The following is a 14,985-nucleotide window of genomic DNA, read 5'->3' as shown; positions in this document are numbered from 1 at the left end:
TTATTCCTCCCAACCAAACATATCAATGTAACATACCCACCAATTTATTCAAATATAACCAAACGCATTTCTCTAAATATTCCTAGTAATCTTATTACTTTTTATTTAACTATTAATTCTACATTTAGCTTTTTGGAAATAACAAACTTATTTTTAAAACAACTAACTCTTTTAAGTAACAAAATTATAATATAATTCTAGTAATTAAATTAATACAATTTAAATGATCGAGATTTAATTTAATTTGCCCATTCAATATAATTTACACATTTAATACCTTCTAAAAATGACATAATTCAAATGCATTGTATCCAATTTGTATAAAATATTTATCATTCTTAATTTTAATATTTGATTTTTAATTTCTTTAATTAGTTATTATTCGAAATATTGTTCTTTTCAAATTATGTATAGTTAGTATGACTTTAGTGGATGAATATATAGATAATATAATATTTGATAAACTTTATTTATATTATATAAATAACGCAATGGATATGGTGTAATAGAAATATTCCTCTTGGGACTTTTTAAAAGAATTTTATTGATTTTTCTTTTTCTTTTAAAGAAAAAAAATTGACAATATCAAAACAAGTAATTATAGATTTAATTATTTCTCACATTTTAATTACACAATAAAATAATTATTTTAATTAAGTGTAGTAAATAATAAAAATATATATTGTAATATTTATAATAATTTAAATTATAATTATGCCTAAAAATAATTATTTTAAAATCTACTATACTAATAATATTAAACACCTATAATTATTTAATAATATAAGGGATTAATATTAAAAGTGATTGGGGTGGGAAAACACAAATCACTCATATCCTACCCAAATCAACCTAATGTTGGATTCAACTAATGGGTTTGCACAAGATGGTGAAAAGATCAACCGAGAGATGGTCCCTACCTTTGCACAAGAAAAGGCAGCAAGAGGCTAAGCTGCATCCTGCCCATTGTTGCATAAATTTTGAGTGAACAAGCCCTTTGTTGAAAACGAAAAGACCCCTACTTTGAGGGTTCCTGCAAGTGGGAGATTATTAAAGTAGTTGCCCTACAACCAATCATATTTGACTCTTCATAATATCAAATAAAGGCATTTCTTTATATCATGTAAATCATATCGTTGTATGTTTTGATATATGTCCTTAGAGTGGTAGAACCGTGACGAGGGAATCAAGTGCTATAAATCTTGATTGTGAGGACCTTATGATCACATATGATGGCCATTCTAGAAATGTTCATAGCCCTAATGTTATTCTAACCTAGGGCACAAATAATACAGTAAGACTATCATAGCGTTGAACAACTCTACGGAAAGGTAGTGACAGATCTCACATGTCAAGGTTGTTTGGTGACAACCTAGTGCAATGTGTGAGTATTTGTTGTTTGTAAGTTCACTAGACTGACCCACCAAAGGATTCCATATGGATGGTAACCCTAGTGTCTATGGAACAAATCCTCTAACGGATGGTGGTGCATGTGATCCTTAGACTTGAGATCATTGGAGTGTCTTGTGTAGCTATTGGTGTAGTTTGACATTAGCCTAACATAGTCTTATTTAGTGATATCAATACGGTTGTGATTGGCTGCAATGAGAAGTATATTGAGGTCATGGTAGATTAATATAAAATTCATCACTCCTAGGTATAGCAGAGAGTTATCCCATTGTACAATTTGGTTAAGTGGACACGACACATAAATCTATGCAAGTGATTTCTTAGCTTGTTTCTATCCCAATTCCAATGATAGGGAGTTGGAATATNACATAACCTGATAATTATGATGGAGTTAGAGCCCTAGGATTCTTTGTAAATATTTAGATTTAAGTTTTCTTTAATGTCATTTATATGTTTTCTTTATTTCATTCTTGTTATGCTCATCAAGGCATAGTTACTAGGTCATAAGAGCATCTCCAGTCTCTGTGGGATTGACCCTTATTCGTGCACTATGCTATGATTGTGACTCGTGCACTTGTGAAGAATTAAACTTTGTATCTGTCACTAGGGCACAGATAATACAGTAAGGCTATCATAGCGTTGAACGACCCTACCAAAAAGTAGTGACAGATCTCACATGTCAAAGTTGTTTGGTGACAACTTGGTGCAACGCATGGGTGCTTGTTGTTTGTAAGTTCACTAGATTGACCCACCAAAGGATTTCATATGGATGGTAACCCTAGTGTCTATGGAACAAATCCTCTAATGGATGGTGGTGCATGTGATCCTTAGACTTGAGATCACTAAAGAGTCTTGTGTACTATTGGTGTAGTTTGACACTAACTGTAATAACTTTTTTTCTACTAGTATACTTAGAACATATACTATGAAAAATATACATACTTAATAAATGAAAAGCAGTTCGGCCCAAAATTTTTCTTTACTTAACATATATTATTCTGTACATAGCAAAACCGCATGTATAAAAGCTTTTACAACGGTGGATAGTCATGCCATTTCTCTCTGTTTGCCAACGTCCATCCAACCACTTCTCACCTATTTCCTGCAAAACATGGAAAAACAACGAGGTGAGCACAAAAATGCTCAATAATTAAATCCTCTACTTCTCTATCCCCACAACTTATACTTTGGTTCTTTCCTTACTCTATTCTTTTCTTCTTCATTCTTTCTTTGCTCTTTCTTTGTTTCTAGTTTTCACTATTCTTTCCTTTCTTTCTAATTCTCTCTATTCTTTCTTTCTATTCTTTCTTTCTTGCTATTCTTTCTTTCTATTCTTAGTCTCACTAACCATGCTGGAAATCATGGTAACATGCATGAATGAAATGCATATGTGATAATCTGTGGATTATACAATTTTCATTAGACTTTTTAATCGGATTTCAGGTACTTTCTAGTGCATTTTGACCTAAATTGTTGCTTAATTCTTTACATTTCGTGTTTCAGGTTAAAATGGACATTTTGAGCTCACTGTTCATAATTTCATACTTCAATAATTATCCAATAAAAGACTTGAGATCACACCTCCAGTTTCTTCGAGGACCAGGATTCTCTCCTAATCCGGCTCCGATCTGAGCTACTGCAAACCATAGAGGACTCGTATGCCTTGAATATCATCCGCAGTGAGCTCTCTTTTTATCTTCCCATACTCAAAACTATCATACATAATTGCATCTGGCTTGCCCAGTTCATGATCAAGCCCTAATAAGTGTCCTATTTCATGCACAGCAACCGATTCCAAATCTACCTTATTAACTGTAGGATTGATGCTCCACATTTCATACGCATCAAAATGGCAGTTACCCCCTGTTGGTGGATTTGCATGCGCCAGAGTTTTAAACATTCCATCAAAATCATCGGAGTCTCCATGGGGACCGCGGTGAAAGCCGATCACGATATTTGCATTCGAATTAGCTGGGACTTCCTGGAAAGTGAAATGGCTGACTTGAGCCCATCTTTGGAAAGCTTGTTGAATGACAGACCTCAAGTTTAGTGAGATAGGAACTGGCACGCTAGAAGCGAAGCGATATTTGAGTTGAGATTGGGTCCATTTACTTGGTCCTGGGAAGAATTTATAATGACCAACTGTGTGGAAACTAGAGTTGTGATTGTGTTTGTGGTGGTTTTGGTTTGTGTCATTCACAAAATCTGGCACCCCGCATCTTGGTTTCATCATTTGATTCAGTGTGTTAGAATCCAGGGTTCCAGTGACATTCAAATGATGATTTTGCTGGCATTTTTTGACGGCAGACTCCAAAAGGTCATCAAACTCATCATCGTTTTCATGGTTTTTGTGGCTTGAATTAAGATCATCATAATTCAAGTATCCGAATTTCCCAAGATATCGTTTAATATTATGCAGGTCACTAATATTCTGACCCTTATGGCATCCCTCCAGGTGTTGAATGAATCCGAAAGGGTTACCACTACCAGTTGATTCAGAATGAATATTGGTAGGCATTGACATAGCGATAAGAAGGAAAAATAAGCCAAAAAGGAAGGAACTTCTAGAGGCCATTACTCTAATTCTCATCTTAATCATGAAAGAAATTAATTAAGGGTTTATTTGTGTGTTTCCTCGATCTCTCGCCAAGCTTATATATATACATTTTTCATTCATGAAAAGTTGCCTTCCAAAATCTACATGGAAATCTTGTTGAGGCGGCAGGCAAAGTCATCCTTCAACCCTCAATTGGTTTAGACGAGGGCATCCCCGAGCGAAAGATGTGGTAGGGCCGAGTTCTCTCTGGCAACACCCTGAGGCCTTTTGGTTTAGACTCTGACTCTTCCTCAGTAGGCAGTTGCTTTTTCTTCCTAGTCTTTTGGCCCACGATCTTCTTCTTCGTTGTGCGAGCGACCGCAGGCTGGGGAGCTTCTTCTCGTCGCTCTGTGGTTGGTTGCCTTTCGACACCGATCTGTATCCCTCCCATGGGGACATTACTGAAGGTCAATCTAGTCGGTTTAGTCGAGCCGATCCTGGGGAATGTGAATCCCTCAATTCTCCCCGATGTCTTCAGAACCCTTGGTGGCATGGTTGCTGTGTGACAAGAAATTGTGTCAACAAAGGAAGTTTTTTAATAATAAAGATAGAGTTCTCCTACATTGGAAGGTACTTACGAATTGGAGCTTCCAATAACGCTTCACGGCTAAAGAAACTGTATTTTCGTAAGTTGGCAGTAGTCACGAGCAGCTTCGCGTTGCAACTTTGGTCAGGCATTAGACGGAATGCCTCGATGCGGCTAAAGTCTACTAGAGCCGATAATCTAGTCATCTTGTTTCCAGCAAGAAAGTGAAAGGTGCGTTAACCTTACTTATTAAGGAAAGGATAAAGATAAGGGATAAACAATTTGGAAATTAAAGGGAAAACCTACTCGGCTTTCTAAATTTACAAACACCATCATATTCGAAGAATAAATATTTGGTTTCGTAAGCCCCAACGTTGCTAGGGTAACCAAATATCCCTCCCTCGATCGTCGATCATTTCAAGAGGTAATATGAATCCTTACCTTTACTTCTCTTCAAATAATAGGTGCGGCCAAGCTCCACAACTGTCAACTCACCGAGTCTATGTTCGCTACATGCGATATACATAGCGATCGCTATCGTATATGCATTGGGTGTCAACTGGAATGATGCAACCTTGAAGTGGGTAAGAATCAACCTGATGAAGGGGTGAAAGGGTATCGTCACCCCGTATTTGAAAATTGCTTTTGAGATCATAGTCATTTCCTCTGGAGGGTCCTGAGCAGTGTGCGACCTGTGCCGATAAACGTTTTCATTAATTGCAAACTAATCTACCGCCTTTTAAATTTCATCTGTAGTGGTTGCTAATAGTACTACATGTCCGGGACCCGCCGAGGTGCCCCGTGGCTGCGAGCTTATCCCTTCAACTGCTCTTACCTCAAATACGTCCATTGCTCTTAAAGTATGAAAATGTGTGACATGTAGAGATGACTCAGTCTCCATACGCATTGTCTCGTACGACGACTCATAAGAATAAAATGAAACCCTAGTTTCTCTCCTTTAACCCTAAAAAATCTTAAGGATGATTTCCCAAAGATATGTGGCCTATTTTTTAGCTCTTAAAAGCGTTCCATCTTAAACACTACCTGCAAATATGCATTGTGTAATCCTAGCAGAAATCTACTCCCACCATTACCGTGGAAAATTGAGTTTTTCTTCACAGAAATGAAAAAGAGAAAAGGAGAAGAAATTTTCTTTACATCTGGATTATTGGGAGTGAACGTTCTGTCGTAGCAACGAGTGCGCATCAACCGGAAAGAGAATGAATTGATTTCTTGAGTAGGAAAACGTTGTTTTCTCTTTCTGGAAATGCAAGTTCTGTGAAAAATGTGGAATGAGCTCATGGTTTTATAGGGAAGAAGGTGACAATTGGCTTCCCTTGCAAGCGACGTTTGGGCGGGATGCGTTCCTAGCCATTGGATGCGACCACGTATCGTCAATCCTCGTGAAGAGTAACCTTCGCGCTTCGTGGAGATCAATTGACATTTCCCTCTATTGGAGACACCAAATGTCGATGTGGTTATCTCATCCGCATTTAATGCGCCCTCATCCCTAGTTAGTAAATACGGATACGGCAAAAAAACGGTATGAGAATTATACGGGTATAATATGGTAAACGGTGAAAAATACGTTTATAAAAATTTGGCCATTAATCTAGTACTATAATCAAACTATTTTGAATTATATTTATTTATTGGTTAGAATTGGATTATATAGTATATTTATTTATTTGAATATAAGAAATAATTTTTATTTTACAACTAAATAATAGAGAGTCACATATTTTAATAGGCTGAATGACATTTTCTCAACCCAAAGTTTGGCGAATCTACATTTTCCCACCCATTATTAAAATTCTTACGTTAGTTTTAATGGTTAAAAGACATTCTTGTCAGTCTAGTCTGCACAAATTTTATTATAAAGTTAATATTATTTACAGCCCTAAAATACAAATAGATGGTAATTACTTTCATTAACTTGGAAATTAGTCACTTAAACTCCTATTTTTAATTTCTATTAAAAATTATATTTTTTATTAAAAATCAGGTTATTAAATAAAAGAAAAGTTAAGTTTTATAAAAATAATATAAAATAAAATGTATAAATTAATAAATAACCATTTTTAATAATTAAGAAAAAAAATATAAAAAAAAAATTTGCCCCAACCCCTTTTATCCTTCTCCCACACCCCACCACCACAAAATCCTCCACCCCCAATATTCTTTCATAATTCACACCTGCTACGCACCTTCCCTCATCCCCAAAATCTAACAACCCTAGCGCCCCACCTTCATCATCTTTCGAAACCACTACGAACTCTAGCAGGGCCACCTCCTCTAATTTCTTTTCTTCTTTCTCTTCTTTCTTGTTTTCCCTCTCTCACTATTAGTTTAATGTTTTCATGGATTTGTTCATTTTCAAGGTGAATTTGATGGTTGTTTGGGGCGCACTGCTGACTGCCGAAGAACTGAAGAAGAAGGACTGAACCAGATCTGTTTTAATTTTTTGTATAAACCCACCAAAACGACGTCGTTTTGGGGGTGTGAGATTTTGTTTTTTTTTTTTTTTTCAAAAATTCGCGAATAATTCGCGAATTATATGGGAAACCTTATTATACGCGAATTATACGACAGATTTTACAAAATACGTATACACGCGTTTTATACGCGAATTATATGGTTGTCCGTATAATTCACGTATAATACGCATTTTTACTAACTAGGCCCTCATCTGCATTTAATGCTTTCAAAAAGAATGTCGTTTCAGCATGACTTGCATTTAATGCTCATGGCTAACACTTATGGCGCAAAGACGTGTTTGTTAGATAAAGCTTATTTTATTAACCAAGACAACTGTCAAGTGCAACGAATAACATCTGAAGAGGTCGTTCAAAAAAGCACTCTTCCCCATATATCAAGCTCAGAGCGAAGTGATTTCCAGCTTTCGACAACAAAATACTCTTAAGAACTTTCAAGTCGCAAATGACAGATAGAGTTCGAAACACCTCAGTATAGCATCGGGTAGGATCCGACATAAGTCGCTGAACCTTTTGGGATGATCACCCAGGTTGCTTGTGTAACTCTCAAAGATCCATGTCGCAGCCTCCATTCTGTTCGTTGATCGAGTGGAATCATCGACCTTGTTTCGTTCAGGCTGTTCTCAACTGATAGTTCGAGTAGATGCTCTTTAAAACAAGTCAGGTCGCGGCATAATCATGAAGTTCTCAAAATTCAATTCTTGAACCTTAAGAATTGGAGAGCTTCTGTTATACCTAAAAAATCGAGGCTGATGCAAGCTTACATCAGCCAACGCTAGTTAGAGTTCAGGAAGGCTTTGTGCCCTCCAAGAGCTGCCACATCATCAAAAGACAGAAAGAGTATAGTTGTCATCAACTTAGCAGACTCGGGCTTTGTCTACGAATGGATGGGAGTCACCCACATGTCCAAGCCTTATGCGATTTGAAGATATATGTCATGTGATCAGCCAATGGGAAGCGCGGTAGGAATTATACTATACCTGCTCACGTGCAGAATTGTAATTATTACCCTAAAACCTTCTACTATAAATAGAGGGCTCCCCCTCTTATTTTCGGGATTCTGATAAGAAACCTACATTCTGATTGTAACCTTTTACTCTCAAAACACAGATAACATGTGAGAAAGAGACTGACTTGATATTTTCTCTGAATAATCAATCACTTGTACCTCTGCTCGTTATACGCGACCTTTTGTAACCTCATAAATATATAAAAGAACAGTGGACGTAGGATTCGCTTTGAGCATCTGAACCACTTTAAAAATCATCTTCTATTTACTTCATTGCATTTTTCATTCACGTGTAATTTCTAAATCAGCTTAGCACTTTATACGTGCAAATCGTTGGTGTCAAAATCAAGTATCAACAGGTTTAAACGATTTTGTTTCTTAATTCATCTACTAGGACTAGTATTTTGGTTTTATATGTGATCGGTTTTCTTTCTTTTAACATTAATTAGTTGAAGTTGACTTGAGATATTTCATGCATAAACTATAAAGAGTAATTAATTATACAGTACTCGTGATGGAATTATTATGTAATGTGTACACATATTAAACACGGGTTTATAATACTATTATTCTTAGAAGATTATTTTTGACGAGGTTTTTCATATAAATGATGTGTTATTTTGTTTAACTAGAGTTAATAAAATTATCTTCATTTGATACCCAAAATAATGATTAGTTTCTAAAAAAAATTAATTTATTGCATGGTGAGAAGTTATTCAAGGTTAGAAATTTATTTTTGTTTGACCTACCAAAACAATCAAAAAATTTCTTCACAAATTTCCACATCTAGAACATTAAATTGCAGTTTACTAGTACTACTTTTCAGTTTTCACATGTCCAACTTGTAAGAACTTTCCTCATTTCAAATTATGAAAGACTTGTTATACGGAAGTCCACACATCTGTAACATTAGACTGCAGTTTACTTTGAATTTATTTTCATAAATCAACACCTCGTTGAACGCTGAAATAAGAAATATATAATCAACCTTGTATTGTTAGATTACTATTTTAGGTAAAACAACTTAAATTATTATGTAAGAGTTGAATAGTGTAGTTAAATTTATGTAGGTCTATTACTTGAAACATGATTTCTTTTATCAGTTTAAGCTGCGAAGATCTAAACTTACCTTTAAAGATTTATAGGGTATTTGACATTACTCCAATAATATTATCTTATATTACTTATATTATTATGTTTGGTTATCAAGTAATCAAATTTTCCGATAATCTTCCAAAACTAATAGTAATTACTATTGATTATATATGTGTAATCTGAATACCACTATTTTCTTAGGTATTTGAAGATTATTTAATAATCTTAATTTTGTTACAATTTTACCCCTAACTATTAAAATTTTTGGAAAGTAATGTCCTTGTTCTTAACACAATTTACAAGAATATTCATGAATTATTTTATCTTTATACACAAGATTTTTAGAACATTATTACTCTTGAACTTGAACCGAATTACCCAAGACAAATGGTCGAATCTGGCCACCGTTGACCATTGACCGACATCGCTAGAACGGCGCATGACCAACCGGATATGGGACGGCCAAATCGATGACCATTAACAACCATATTTGGCTGGTCATGCGTCGTTCAGGCCACGACCAATCGCACTGGCGGTGGTGCTCGGCAATGGCTGGGGTGGGAAAGGGTGTTTTTGTTAAAATTTAAACTTTTATTGTAGTTGGGGTGTTTCAGCGAAATCTCAAATATAGGAGGTTAAAAAAATAATCCAAATAATAATAATAAAAAACGAAGGACAATTCATTAATCTATAAAATATACCTACCAATTTATTTCAATCTAACCAAACAAATTTAATATATTATTCCTAATCATTTTCAAGATAATTTATCTTCCCATTAATATAACATTCATAGTTTTATAACATTCTCTGAATCAAACGCACCATAATTCTAATGTCATGTTAAGTTATGTTATATCAATAATACTACTCTTTTGAAATGATATCCCAAATTTCTTATAGCAAGCCATATATTCCCTTATATGGCTTTGATATGTTAGTGAGAAGTTAAGGTGTTAAATAACATTTCAATGCTACATGAGTACATATCATTTGAGATAGAAATGAGAGAGTGCAAATTAAGACTACTTTTTTCCAAAGAATTAAGATACTTTGTTAAGGAAAACCTGTATCTGTGTACAAAATTTCTGGGAGGGATGATGAAGGTCTTCTTTCTATTTATTATCCTAAAACTTGGTATTACAACATATCTTAATGCAAATGGAATAAATCCCAAAACTTCAGCCAAATTTTCTGGGTTCCCTAAGTACACCACTTATTGTAAAATTTTAACACAGTAAACACTGAATTATACTAGCAAAAAATTGACACAGGCTGTTTATTTCAAACGTCTCCATTTACTGCAAACCATAAAGGACTCGTATGCCTTGAATATCATCCGCAGTCAGCTCTCTCTTTATCTTCCCGTATTCAAAATAATCATACATAATTGAATCCGGCTTTCCCGACTCATGCGAAAGCCCTAATAAGTGGCCTATTTCATGCACAGCAACCGATTCCAAGTCTAGCTCATATTGTCCAGGATTGATACTCCATCTTTCTTCTGCATCAAAATGGCAATCTCCAACCGTTGGCGCAAACGCATGCGCGAAAACTCCCTGAGGGCCATCAAATCGGTTATTTTCTCCATCTCCGTGGCTACCACGGTGAAAGCCAATCACAATATCAGCATCCAAATTTTCCGCGACTTCCTGGAAAGTGAAATGGCTGACTTGAGCCCATCTGTTAAAAGATTGTTGAATGACAGACCTCAAATTTAGTGAGGCGGGAACCGGCGCGCTAGAATCGAAGCGATATGTGAGCCTGGATTTGGACCATCTCCTTGGTCCAGGGAAATAGAATTGATAGTGACCAACTGTGTGGAAGCCGGACTTGTGATTGTGTTTGTGGTGGTTTTGCTTTGTGCCATTCACAAAATCTGCTACACCACATCTCGGTTTCATCATTTGATTCACTGTGTTAGAATCCAGACTTCCAGTGACATTCATATGATGATTTTGCTGGTATTTTTTGATGGCAGACTCCAACGTATCATCAAATTCATCATCCTTTTCATAATTTTTGAGGCGATCATAATTCAAGTATCCAAATTTCTGAAGATATCGTTTGAGATCATGCAGACCACTAATATTCTGGCCCTTGTGGCATCCTTCCAGATGTTGGATGAATCCAAAAGGGTTACCACTACCAGTTGATTTAGATTGAATAATGGTGGGCATTTATAAAGCAAAAAGAAGGAAAAATGAGCCAAAAAATAAGGAATTTCTGAAGGCCATTACTCTAATTCTTAGCTTAGGAAAGAAATAAGTAGATTGAAAGTGTATTGGTGCGTTTCGTCGATCTCTTACCAAGCTTATATATATACATTTTGATTCATGGAAAATTGCCTTCCAAAACCTTCCTGGTAGTTGCCTTAATTGTTGACGCGGGAGGCAGTCGTCTTTCAACCCTCTAAGACTGGTTTTCACATTTCCCTGTTCACACTAATAGAAATGGTTTTCACATTTCCCCGTTCACACTTATAGAAATGTGCAATTTCCGACTTGTACGAACTTTCCCCGTTTCAAGTTATCAAAGACTGGTTTTAGGAAAGTTCACACAAATATAACATTATTAGACTGCACGGCCAACGTCTCCATGGCCGCGACGGTCAAAGCCAACCACAATATTAGCATTCGAATTAGCACGTACTTCCCGGAAACTTTTTGAATGACAGACCTCAACTTTAGTGAGTGCCGTGGGGTGTGGGGAACTTGCACACCTAAAATACCGAAGCTAGGGATGATTTGTTAAGGGGCCAGTAGGGATTGGTGACCCCACTCAAAAGAATTTTCATTAATTTTACTTTTAGCCATTTTTTATTTGACTAGGTTATACTTGTATTGACCGCACTCATGAAGGGTGAACTCAGGTATAAAGTGTTAAATAGTTGTTATAACGGTAGAGAATCAGTTACTGNCATCATAATTCTAATGTCATGTTAAGTTATGTTATATCAATAATACTACTCTTTTGAAATGATATCCCAAATTTCTTATACCAAGTGAAATATTCCCTTATATGGCTTTGATATGTTAGTGAGAAGTTAAGGTGTTAAATAACATTTCAATGCTACATGAGTACATATCATTTGAGATAGAAATGAGAGAGTGCAAATTAAGACTACTTTTTTCCAAAGAATTAAGATCATTTTTTAAGGAAAACCTGTATCTGTGTACAAAATTTCTGGGAGGGATGATGAAGGTCTTCTTTCTATTTATTATCCTAAAACTTGGTATTACAACATATCTTAATGCAAATGGAATAAATCCCAAAACTTCAGCCAAATTTTCTGGGTTCCCTAAGTACACCACTTATTGTAAAATTTTAACACAGTAAACACTGAATTATACTAGCAAAAAATTGACACAGGCTGTTTATTTCAAACGTCTCCATTTACTGCAAACCATAAAGGACTCGTATGCCTTGAATATCATCCGCAGTCAGCTCCCTCTTTATCTTCCCGTATTCAAAATAATCATACATAATTGAATCCGGCTTTCCCGACTCATGCGAAAGCCCTAATAAGTGGCCTATTTCATGCACAGCAACCGATTCCAAGTCTAGCTCATATTGTCCAGGATTGATACTCCATCTTTCTTCTGCATCAAAATGGCAATCTCCAACCGTTGGCGCAAACGCATGCGCGAAAACTCCCTGAGGGCCATCAAATCGGTTATTTTCTCCATCTCCGTGGCTACCACGGTGAAAGCCAATCACAATATCAGCATCCAAATTTTCCGCGACTTCCTGGAAAGTGAAATGGCTGACTTGAGCCCATCTGTTAAAAGATTGTTGAATGACAGACCTCAAATTTAGTGAGGCGGGAACCGGCGCGCTAGAATCGAAGCGATATGTGAGCCTGGATTTGGACCATCTCCTTGGTCCAGGGAAATAGAATTGATAGTGACCAACTGTGTGGAAGCCGGACTTGTGATTGTGTTTGTGGTGGTTTTGCTTTGTGCCATTCACAAAATCTGCTACACCACATCTCGGTTTCATCATTTGATTCACTGTGTTAGAATCCAGACTTCCAGTGACATTCATATGATGATTTTGCTGGTATTTTTTGATGGCAGACTCCAACGTATCATCAAATTCATCATCCTTTTCATAATTTTTGAGGCGATCATAATTCAAGTATCCAAATTTCTGAAGATATCGTTTGAGATCATGCAGACCACTAATATTCTGGCCCTTGTGGCATCCTTCCAGATGTTGGATGAATCCAAAAGGGTTACCACTACCAGTTGATTTAGATTGAATAATGGTGGGCATTTATAAAGCAAAAAGAAGGAAAAATGAGCCAAAAAATAAGGAATTTCTGAAGGCCATTACTCTAATTCTTAGCTTAGGAAAGAAATAAGTAGATTGAAAGTGTATTGGTGCGTTTCGTCGATCTCTTACCAAGCTTATATATATACATTTTGATTCATGGAAAATTGCCTTCCAAAACCTTCCTGGTAGTTGCCTTAATTGTTGACGCGGGAGGCAGTCGTCTTTCAACCCTCTAAGACTGGTTTTCACATTTCCCTGTTCACACTAATAGAAATGGTTTTCACATTTCCCCGTTCACACTTATAGAAATGTGCAATTTCCGACTTGTACGAACTTTCCCCGTTTCAAGTTATCAAAGACTGGTTTTAGGAAAGTTCACACAAATATAACATTATTAGACTGCACGGCCAACGTCTCCATGGCCGCGACGGTCAAAGCCAACCACAATATTAGCATTCGAATTAGCACGTACTTCCCGGAAACTTTTTGAATGACAGACCTCAACTTTAGTGAGTGCCGTGGGGTGTGGGGAACTTGCACACCTAAAATACCGAAGCTAGGGATGATTTGTTAAGGGGCCAGTAGGGATTGGTGACCCCACTCAAAAGAATTTTCATTAATTTTACTTTAGCCATTTTTATTTTACTAGGTTATACTTGTATTGACCGCACTCATGAAGGGTGAACTCAGGTATAAAGTGTTAAATAGTTGTTATAACGGTAGAGAATCAGTTACTGCATCAGTTTAGTTTACAGTTCAATTAGTTAGTTGTTTACTTGAGTTAGTTACACCCTGAGTTAGTTAACTAGTTAGTTGAGTTAATTTATCTAAATGTAGTATAAATCACTTGTACAGTAACGAGAAGGGTATCAGTTGAATCAGTAAAGCAATATTTTTCCCCAAATTTCCTTCTGTTCACCGAGACTGAAACTCTTCAACATGGTATCAGAGCTTCAATTTTCCGCAATCTAAATTGAAAATCAGCTGAATCAAGCTTCCAATTTGATCTTTGCTAAGCTCGATAGAGCTTAAAATTTCTCAGTTTCTTTATTTCAAGCTTGATTTGCTAAGAGTTCAATATCGACAATGACATCATCCACTGAAGAATCAGTTGCTCCTTCGATCGATTCAAACTCTCCTCTCTATGTTCATCCTTCTGATACACCAGGTACTGTTCTTGTTTCTGAACAACTTATAGTAACAGAAAACTATGGATTATGGAGTAGAGCTTTGACTGTTTCTCTATGTGCAAAGAACAAATTAGGTTTCGTTAATAGAACATGCACAAAATCATCAACTCATACTCAGTTAGTGCCACAATGGGAAAGATGCAATTCCTTAGTGTTGTCCTAGATCTTTAATTCAGTATCAAAAGAAATTTTTAATGGAATTGTATATTCTACTGATGCTTACCAAGTTTGGCAAGATTTAAAGGAACAATTCCATAAAGTCAATAGGACTAGGATTTTTGGTATCCACAGAGAAATTGTTAATTTTACACAGGGAACAAACACTGTAGCAGTGTATTACAACAAACTCAAGTCTCTGTGGGATGAGTTAGATTCGTTAGTAAGTT

General features: G+C 36.0%; 3 protein-coding genes across 3 annotated transcripts; all 3 read right to left on the bottom strand.

Moving 5' to 3' along the window:
- Positions 1-3,043: 3,043 nt before the first annotated feature.
- Positions 3,044-3,985, bottom strand: LOC116122321 (metalloendoproteinase 3-MMP-like). The gene is made up of 2 exons (XM_031408177.1): positions 3,362-3,985; positions 3,044-3,214 (listed from the first exon to the last, which is right to left on the bottom strand). The coding sequence occupies exons 1-2, from the start codon at positions 3,983-3,985 to the stop codon at positions 3,044-3,046; spliced, it is 795 nt and encodes a 264-aa protein (XP_031264037.1).
- Positions 3,986-10,178: 6,193 nt separating this feature from the next.
- On the bottom strand, positions 10,179-11,409 carry LOC116122365 (metalloendoproteinase 3-MMP-like). The gene has a single exon (XM_031408227.1). The coding sequence runs from the start codon at positions 11,309-11,311 to the stop codon at positions 10,430-10,432; it is 882 nt and encodes a 293-aa protein (XP_031264087.1). The 5' UTR covers positions 11,312-11,409; the 3' UTR covers positions 10,179-10,429.
- An 892-nt stretch (positions 11,410-12,301) lies between these two features.
- Positions 12,302-13,507, bottom strand: LOC116122372 (metalloendoproteinase 3-MMP-like). Its single transcript, XM_031408233.1, has one exon. It carries the CDS (start codon positions 13,407-13,409, stop codon positions 12,528-12,530), a length of 882 nt encoding a protein of 293 aa, XP_031264093.1. The 5' UTR covers positions 13,410-13,507; the 3' UTR covers positions 12,302-12,527.
- Between the last annotated feature and the right edge of the window lie 1,478 nt (positions 13,508-14,985).

Source organism: Pistacia vera, unplaced genomic scaffold, assembly GCF_008641045.1.
Source record: "Pistacia vera cultivar Batoury unplaced genomic scaffold, PisVer_v2 Contig133, whole genome shotgun sequence".
Classification (NCBI taxonomy): Eukaryota; Viridiplantae; Streptophyta; class Magnoliopsida; order Sapindales; family Anacardiaceae; genus Pistacia; species Pistacia vera.
The sequence above is the reverse complement of the archived record's forward strand: the minus strand, read 5'-3'. Positions and strand labels throughout refer to the sequence as shown.

Bases quoted from the DNA above. Each gene is read 5' to 3' on its own strand.
- LOC116122321 (XM_031408177.1), bottom strand. From the start codon at position 3,985: ATGGCCTCTAGAAGTTCCTTCCTTTTTGGCTTATTTTTCCTTCTTATC. The intron at 3,215-3,361 runs GTGATCGGCTTT...ACAGTTAATAAG, and splicing joins CTAATTCGAATGCAAATATC to GTAGATTTGGAATCGGTTGC.
- LOC116122365 (XM_031408227.1), bottom strand. From the start codon at position 11,311: ATGCCCACCATTATTCAATCTAAATCAACTGGTAGTGGTAACCCTTTT.
- LOC116122372 (XM_031408233.1), bottom strand. From the start codon at position 13,409: ATGCCCACCATTATTCAATCTAAATCAACTGGTAGTGGTAACCCTTTT.